We start from the raw sequence: 9,439 nt of genomic DNA, 5'->3' as shown, positions 1-9,439 counted from the left end.
CGGCCCTGGGGGCTCTGGCAGGGGGCACAGCTGCCTCAGGGTGACGCTGTCCCCAGTGCCTGGCTCTGGGCCATGCTATCAGGGCAACCAGGGAAGGAACTGCATCTCCCTTCATCCAATGCCATCATAAGGACAATTGCAAGTCTCCCTGAGATTTCAGTCCAAGCTGGGAGCAGTAATCCAGGGTGCAAACCTGTCCTAGACTATCTTTAGGTATAAGATTGATGGGGATAGGCAGAGATGTTCTGACACTGAAAATGCTGCAATGAGCAATGTGAGTCCTTTGCTACAAATGTGAAGCTGGGCTGTGGTGGTTCCATCTGCTCTCAGCAGTACCTCGGGATTTTTTAAGAGAAACATGAGAGTGTCAATATCCTTCATTTGAGAAATGTGAAAACCCAGAGAAATGCCAAACAAAATGAAGTGACAGACCATCTCCCCTCACTCTCCACTCATCATCTTGCCTCAGCCAACTCTCTCTTTACTACCAGAGGGCAGCAAAAATGCTGACAGTTTCTGATATCCAAGAACACCAGGACAGATATGGAGGAGGTTAAAAAGAAAACCTCAGAACTCTTAAACACAGAGTTTTGTCCATATGCATTACAGAGGAGGGTGTATGGGAAATGGCTTTGATTTTGGTTACAGGTATCTCCTCTAACCCTTCACTGTCCTCTTTCTCCATGACCAGATTCCCAAGTCCAGCCAGAGCAAATGTCCAACAGCAGCTCCATCAGCCACTTCCTCCTGCTGGCACTGGCAGACACACGGCAGCTGCAGCTCCTGCACTTCTGCCTCTTGCTGGGCATCTCCCTGGCTGCCATCCTGGGCAACGGCCTCATCATCAGCACTGTAACCTGCTGCCACCACCTGCACACACCCATGTTTTTCTTCCTGCTCAACCTGGCCCTCACTGACCTGGGCTCCATCTGCACCACTGTCCCCAAAGCCATGCACAATTCCCTCTGGGACACCAGGAACATCTCCTACACAGGATGCGCTGCTCAGCTATTTTTTTTTGTCTTTTTCATCTCAGCAGAGTTTTATCTCCTGACCATCATGTGCTACGACCGCTACGCGTCCATCTGCAAACCTCTGCACTACGAGACCCTCCTGGGCAGGAGAGCTTGTGCCCACATGGCAGCAGCTGCCTGGGCCACTGCCTTTCTCAATGCTCTCATGCACACGGCCAGTACATCTTCCCTGCCCCTGTGCCATGGCAATGCCCTGGGACAGTTCTTCTGTGAAATCCCACAGATCCTCAAGCTCTCCTGCTCCAAATCCTACTTCAGGGAACTTGGTCTTCTTGCTCTTAGTGTGAGTTTAACTCTTGGTTGTTTTGTGTTCATTGTTTTCTCCTATGTGCAGATCTTCAGGGCTGTGCTGAGGATCCCCTCTGAGCAGGGACAGCACAAAGCCTTTTCCACCTGCCTCCCTCACCTGGCTGTGGTCTCCCTGTTCATCATCACTGCAGTGTTTGCCTACCTGAAGCCCCGCTCCATGTCCTCCCCATCCCTGGATCTGGCCCTGTCAGTTCTGTACACAGTGGTGCCTCCAGCCCTTAACCCCCTCATCTACAGCCTGAGGAACCAGGAGCTCAGGGCTGCAGTGTGGAGACTGATGACTGGATGCTTTCAGGAACATTAAACTGATGGTCAATTTCTGCAAATCATTTGTAATAAAAGTGATCTTTGATTGTTATTTTTGAGTTTGGTTGTGGGATTTTTCCCTGTGATTTCCATTTTTAACATTGTCTGCAAAAATGACATTGCTTGCGATATTTCTTATTTTGTTTCTCTCCACTTTTACTGTTGCCCCAGAGCACGTCATCAAAGAACTGTAAATGGCTTTAAAGGAACTAAAGGATATCCCAGCAGAGTCTTCTACAGAGATGCCCTTTTGTTGCCCTCCCTGGAGCTGCAGCAGCAATGTCTGTGTGCAGAGCTGGGGGCAGATCAGTGCTGGCACAACAACTGTGCCCAGGAGCAGCAGCACTTGCTGTTGCCAGCACTACTCCCGTGGCCCTGCCCCACTGCCCTGGTGGCCCTGGTGTTGCTGTAGGGCCTGAGTGCTCTCGGGGCCGGGCATAGTCCTGGGGTGGCAGTGCCTGGGCTGCAGCAGGGACAGGCCATGGGCACTGCTGGGGCAGCACTGACACCTCAGGCCAGGCCCTGGGGGCTCGAGGCTCCTTGCCCAGGCTCTCTCAAGAACACACCCAGGCTAAGGCTGAGCACAGAAAACCCCCGTGAGCAGCCCCAGGGTGGCCCTGGGCAGTCTGGGGGCAAACAGCATGGCTGGTGTTCTGCAAGGGCCCTGGGGAAGACAGGAAAGAGCAGCAGAGCAGGGGCTGATCCATCCCCAGATTGCTGGACACCCCAGGGCAGCATCCCAGAGCATCCTCATGGAGCTGCCAACAACATCCCCCCTCTGCAGCCCTGGCCTCTCCCCCAGCTCACAGAGGTGCCCCATCCTTGCAGGCACAGACACGGCAGCACTGGCTCAGGATCCCCTGTTTGCATTGCACAGAGCAGGGGAGAGCACCCCCATGCTGTTGGTGTGGGGAACATGAACCTGAGGGAGCACAAATGCCATTTGCCCCTGGGGCCAGCAAGGGCTGGGGGACACCAGGGAAACCACTCAGCTTTGTCCTGGCCTCTGCAGTCAGCCAGAAAATTTGTTCCTATCAGCTGGGAATTTCCTGTCCCACTGCAGACTCTGTTGCTCAGAGCCAGGGCTGCCTAGTAGCCCCCCCCAAACTGCCCTGAGCATTTCCTTGGCTTCACCTTTGCTTTCTTTACTCTTCCTTGGTCCAGATTTCTTCTTCTTGCCCACCCCTGTTCCCTCCCGTACAAACAGCCCTTCCCTGTTTGCCCTTCCCTCTCTGGCCCCACTCCCCATTGCAGTTCCTGACCTGGCACCATGGGAACATCCCTTGCGGAGCAGGATCATCCTACAAGTGCTGCAGGAATTGTCTGCAGGCTCCTGCAGTGCCTCCTGCTGCTCCCTTGCCACAGGCACTCCAGGCAAGGGGGACACGTCTGGGCTGCTGTGTCTGGCTGTGGGGCTCCCTGTTCTGGGCAATGAGGAGGAGCTGCAGAGGCTCTGCAGGACTGACAGGATGGGCTTTGGGGCTGGTAGGAGAAGCTGACGGACCTGGGCTGCTGGAGCTTCTCAAGAGGAGGCCCAGGGCTCATCCTGCAACTGCTCCAAGGGTGCTTTCAGAGAATCACAGAATCAGAACGGGTGGAACAGGCCATGGATACCATCAAGTCCAAGTTGTGCCCTGACACTGCTTTGTCTCCCTGAGCCTCCTCTTCTCCAGGATAGACAACCCCAGCTCCCTCAGCCACTCCTCACAGGACTTGTGCTCTAGACCCCTCACCAGCCTTGTTGCCCTTCTCTGGACACGTTCCAGCCCCTCCATGTCCTTCCTAAATTGGGGGGCCCAGAACAGGACACAGACCTCGAGGTACTGCCCAAAGACTGCCCAGCACAGGGGAAAAATTACTGCCCTGCTCCTGCTGGCCATACCATTCCTAATCCATAGGAGTGCTAGGTGTTGGATGAGGGAAATAGTGGGGAGGGGGTGGGGACAAAGTGTTATTGATGGCCCGCCATGCAGGGACTTAATTTTTCTATCTGTTGAGACTGCATTAGAAGGTGCTGTGGGTCAATATCAATTGGACATTGCTAATATCAATCCATAAACAACAAAACAAGATAAAACAGCTCTCTCTGCATTGCTTTCAATATACTGCATCCTCTGTAAATACACTTCTGAAATCTTTCTAACTTAACAGAGAAGAATTGAATATTTCAATTTATAGGGGCTCTTCTTGGTCAGGTGTTTTGAACAAATTTTTCTGATCTTGTCTCAAGGAATTCCTGAACTGAAGAACTCAAGAAAGAAGAGGCCTCTGGGGTAGTAAAATTCATCAGCATCATCCAAGTGGCTGAGGATCCATCCCCATCAGAGCAGCAACGAACAGAAATGGGCACAGCTCTGTGGCTGCCCCAGCTTTGGGATGGGTCCTGGGCCTGGAGCAGGAGCAGCTCTGGAGGGCCCCAAGGCCGGGGCTCTTGTGCTGCCCTGGCCAGATGGGATGGCAGCAGGGGCTGCAGAGCTCTCAGCACCTCAGCCAGAGGGAGGCAGGCAGCCAGGGAGCCTCCTTGTGCCTTGGCCAAGCCCCTTCCCCCCTGGCTGGGGCTGAGTCCTGTGGCAGCTGCAGCTGCTGCTGTGCCCTTGCCAGGGGCTGAGGCCATGGGGCCAGTGCCCAGAGCAGCCTGGCCTGAGCAGAGCTGTGGGGCCAGAGCCGGCTGGGCTGGGCTGGCCAGAGGCCCTTGGTGCTGCCCAGAGCTCAGGGCAGCTGGCAGAGCTTGCAGAGAGCTGGGCTGGGTTCAGAGAGCCTGGCACAGACACCGTCAGTGTCCATCTCAGCCTGGCTGAGCGTGCAGGGGCAGGACTCAGGCCAGGCCTTGTGGGGCAGGGCCAGGGCCTGTGCAAGGCATTGAAAACAGGCAAGTGCCCCAGAGAGGAGGCTGCTCTGTGCCCTGGGGGGCATGGACAGAGCAGGGAGGGGCCCAGGACATTTGTCAGCGCCAGCCTCTGTCCCCAGCCCTTGGCAGCCCTGGCTGCTGAGCCCAGCTTTGCCCTGGACTGAGTTTGGCCGTGGCCCAGCTCCATCCTCCTGCGCGGCTCAGGGCCTGTTCCCAACCATGGCCAGCCCTGGCTGACTCTCTGCTGGCCCAGAGGCCGGCAGAGCCCGGGGCAGGGCTGTCTGTGCAGGCCCACAGGTGCCATGGGCTCTGCAGGAGCTGGCAGAGGCTGCCCAGCAGGGAGGCCATGGGGCACAGAGCCCCAAGGCTGCTGTGGGCACCACGGCACAGGGGCCCTTCCCAGCCGCAATGCTCCTGGCCTGGGCTGGGCCTGCACAGGGGCTGTGCCACCATGGCTGGGCCAGCACAGGGCCACAAAGGGGCCACGCAGCCACTGCCAGGGCTGACAGCAAGGCCAGGCACAGACAGGGAATTGCTGAGCATGGCCTGTGCTGGGCAGGGCTGAGTGTGCCAAAGGCAGAGCTCAGCTGCCCTTGGGGGCTGCAGGAACAATCCAGAGCCCAAAGAGCCTCCATGGCTGTGCTGGAGACCAAGGCTGGAGCAGGGAAATGCAGGGCTGCTGTGGAATGGGGAGGGCATTGAATTCCAGCACACACCTCAGCTCTCTGATGATCCCGGCACCATGCTGGGCCCTGTTCCAGACTGGAGCAGAGCAGATGTTGATGGGACAGAAGCCCTGCACGGCTGGCAGGGACCTGCAGCTGGCAAGGTGCTCTGCTCTCCCTCAGGTGCTCTCAGAGAGATCCAATCCCAGCTGGGCACTTCAGGGCACAAGTGGCACTGCCTGTTCATGGGCACACAGCTGATGTCTCCCTGGAAAAGGGCACAGATTTCAATACCTGTTAGTTTCATAATATACAAGCAAATCTTTATTGTCTGGGTTACTTGAGCTCTTTTAAGAAATGGCAATGTTTTCCCACCAGGCACAGGGATTTCCTGGAATTATACTGATGGCAGGTGAAGAAATCCTAATCTTCCCCTCTACTTTTATCACCAATATTCAGTCTGTTATTTCATCCCCCTTTTTCCATCAGCTGTTTCCAGCTCTACTGTTTAAATGGCCATGTGTGAGGACATGTCTTCACTCAACCAGCTGGATTTATGCCTTTCCCATTGCTCCCAGATTTCCTCCTCCAGATGCTCTCCGGTCATTCAAGTGCCTCTCAACTGACTGGCTTCATGCTTTGTGTTGCAGGAAGTTGCCCAGTCTTTCTGAAGTTTATATATATATCGCATTATTTAACACAATTATCTTAATTGTGTTTATATCTATCACAGAATTATCTTTTCTTATGTCTTTGCCTAAAATTGTTCCTGTACTGAAATCCCTGGGAGATGGGGGATATGTCTGATGCTGCTGGGACATCACAGAGAGCTGAGGGATGAGTTGTGATGGTAATTAAACTGTTCAAACATTCAACTTGTGTTTGTTGGCAAGAAACCTTTCTGTGTCTCTGAGCGTCACCAGTCCCTGACCCCAAAGGACACAAACCTGATGAGTTGTGGTTCCCACTGCAGTGGCACTTGGACCTTGGCTCTGCACAGGAGAGCTCTTCATCCCCTTTCTCTCTTTTCCACCCTCTGGGCATGGAGGGAGCTCCTGACTTCAACGTGTGACTTGTGTGTGCAAAGAGCAAATCTGGGCAGAATCAGGGCAGGGAATGTTTGGGGGGCACCTTGGGATCTGTGCTGGGCACAGAAGGTGTTTTCCATTGCTCTGAGACTGTCTGTTCTGGAAAATGGATTTTATATCCAGCAGAGGAATGACTTTTGCATTTGATGGAGCTGTGCCTCCCCTCAGCTTTGTTGGCTGACAATAAATGAACATCCCTCTGTGTCTCGGGCAGCTCCTTCTGCAAAGAGAGCAGGTGGGAGTTGGAGCCAAGGAGCTGAAAGCTGCAGGTGCAGCCTGGGCTGAAAGCTCAGATTTGCACAAAAGCTGCTCTGAGTGCCAGGGCCGGGAAGGAGGAAATGGTGGGCTGGGAGTCGGGACAGAGTCTTATTGATTGTCAGCCATTAAGGCTCTTGATTTTCATATCTGTTCAAACAGCATGAGGAGGTACTTGGATTCAGTGTCAATTGGAGATTGCACGCATCAATTTATGTACAGGGAAAAAACCCTAAACAGGACCTAAAAAATATTTTCTTACTGTCGCTTTAAACAGAGTGTATTCGTTTTGAATATACTCTTGAAATCTGTAGAATTAACCACAGAAGATTTGAAAATTCAAATCCAATTATTCCCAGAGGCTTGGCTTATTAAGGTGTTCTGAATGTTAATGGGCACTGGGACACTGAATTCCTGCACTGAAGAGCTGAAGGCTGAACAAGCCTCTGGAGCAGTGAAATTCAGCAGCAGCCTCCAAGTTGCTGAGGATGTCAGCAGCCCCCACTGAGGCCATCCCTGCCCAGAGCCCATGGAGGAATGGGCAGACAAGGAGAGCATCCCTGGGGCTGGGACAGCGCAACTCAGAGGCACCAGCGGCTCCAGCTGGGATATGGAGTGCGGAATGGGGCTGTGCCAAGCAGGACAGAAAAGCCCTGACCTCCATCCCCCAAAAAATTCTCTCAATTAGATATTTAAAAGGAATTACAACTGTTTGTGTACTCTGAGTTGGACTCACTGGACAAATACCAACTAGAGATTCTCAGCAGTTCAAAACAACAAAGCAGCCTTTGCTGACAATTTTAGAAAATTAGAGAAACTTGGCAAAAGGTTTAATATAATGCACAATCAACAAAAGCCGCTTCTCAAAGCATTAACCTTGCCCATTCAACTTCATAAACTCTAAGCCTGTTCAATTTCAAGTTACTCAAAATTTGCAAAAAGAGGGAATTAAAAAGAGAGAAAAATAAGATACAGAGAAGCACACACACAGCTACCAACTCCTTAATTCCAGCAGTGTTCAGATAGAAATTCCAAGAGGAGGTAGGGTCACTATGTGTCCTTGCCTTGTGGTCAGCCTTAAATACCCCTTGGTCTTCCTGGGCCCTTCCCCCAGGTGGGATTGGGATCATTTGGTCACTCAGGAGATGGGCTGGGGGCTCCAGAGGTGGCTGTGCAGCATTGCCTGTGCTGTGCCAAGGACTGGCAGACACTGCTGGGCTGGGATAGAGGCTCTGGGAGGATTGGGGTTCCAGTGCAGGGCAGTGCTGGGGTTCCAAGGCAGGGCAAGCCTGGACCTGCCCCTTCCTCCCCCAGACATGGAATGTTTCCAGACAACAATCTCCTCCAGTCTTTCACAACAGGGAATCCCAATTGTGCCCATAGGTGCCTAGAGGAGAAGGACAGTTCTTTTGCATAGGAAGGAAGTACAGAGCCCCAGGGATTGGAAGGCAGGTGAGAGCTTCAGTAGGCCAAGGCCAGCCAGACTTGTCAGAATTGGAAGATTATTCTGGCAGCAGCCTTTGGATTCAAGGAATTTTGGAGGTGGAACTCCAATCTCAGCCATGGTCATCTGGAGAAGCAGGACAGTTCTTTACCATAGGAAGGAAAGCACAGAGCCTTCCCCAGTGTTTTGGGGACAAATGGGAGGTGACCCTTGTGAAATCACTGCTAGACAGACTTGTCTGGGCAATATTCCTATGGGAGCGATCCCTGCAGATAAGGAAATTTGGCTTTGAAATCCCAATTCTGGCCATGGATGCTTGGAGGAGGGGGACGGATCTTTTCCATAGGAAAGAAATCACGGAGCCCCAGTATTTTAGAAGCAGATGAAAAGAGACCCTCAACATGTCAAGGTCAGGTGGAACAGTCAGGCAGTCAACAGGAGGCCAAACCTGCCAGACCTGTTCTGTGGCCCCTTGGTTTTATGAGGCCCAGCAGTATCACCATGGTCCCCTTGGTTCCATGGGGCACCACAGTGTCCCAATGGCGCTTTGATTCCATGGGGTCCAGAAGTGTAACAATGGTCCCTTGGTTCAATGGGGTCGCAGAGCGTCACAATGGCTCCTATGTTTCATAAGGCCCCCCAGTGTCACAATGGTCCAAAATGGTCCATGGGGCCTTGCAGTGTCACTATGGACCTTTGGAGCCTGGGAGTTTGCAGCACCACGATGGCCTCTTTTGGCTCCACGGTGTCACAATGGTCCACTGATGACAAGAGGCCCCTCTGTGTCACCCTGGAGCTTTGGTTCCATGCAATCCTGCAGTGTCACAATGAACCCATGGTTCAATGGGGTTCCACAAAGTTAGCATGGCCCCTAGGTTCCATGAAGCCCAGCAATGTCACAATGGTCTCATTTGATTGCCAAGTTTCACAATGGACCACTGATGACATCAGGCCCTGCAGTGTCACAACGGACCTTTTGTTCCTTGCAGCCCTGCAGTGTCAAAAAGGCCTCTTGGTTTCATGAGGCCCCACAATATCACAATAGTCCTCTTGGTTCTGTGGGGACCCCCAGGGTCACAATGGTCTCACTGGTACCATGAGACCTCACAGCATCACAATGCTTTGCTTATTCCATGGGCCCTCATAGTGTCACAATGGTCTCCATGATTCCACGAGTCCCCTCCAGGTCACAATGGTCTCTGTGTTTCCATGGTGCCCCAATGTGTCACAAAGACCCCTTGGTTCCATGAGGCTGTGAAGTCTCTCAATGGTCTTTGCATGGTTCCACGAGGCCTTGCAATGTTACAATGGACCTTTGGTTCCATGGAGTCTCGCAGTGTCAAAATGGCCCCTTGGTTCCATGACACCACAAAGTGTCATAATGTTCTCCATGATTCCATGAGGCCCCATGGGGTCACAATGGACCCTTTGGTTTGATGGGGCCTCTCAGTGTCACAATAATCCCTACATCCCATGGAACCACACAGCGT

At 53.0% G+C, this 9,439-nt stretch overlaps 1 protein-coding gene across 1 annotated transcript; it reads left to right on the top strand.

The window, feature by feature from the left end:
* Positions 1–714: 714 nt before the first annotated feature.
* On the top strand, positions 715–1,647 carry LOC311165770 (olfactory receptor 14A16-like; the record flags this gene model as incomplete). Its single annotated transcript, XM_084227273.1, has 1 exon — positions 715–1,647. One exon carries the CDS (start codon positions 715–717, stop codon positions 1,645–1,647), a length of 933 nt encoding a protein of 310 aa, XP_084083399.1.
* Between the last annotated feature and the right edge of the window lie 7,792 nt (positions 1,648–9,439).

Source organism: Fringilla coelebs (assembly GCF_963513975.1).
Source record: "Fringilla coelebs genome assembly, contig: SCAFFOLD_38, whole genome shotgun sequence".
NCBI classification, from domain to species: Eukaryota; Metazoa; Chordata; class Aves; order Passeriformes; family Fringillidae; genus Fringilla; species Fringilla coelebs.
This window is presented reverse-complemented; position numbering and strand designations above follow the sequence as displayed.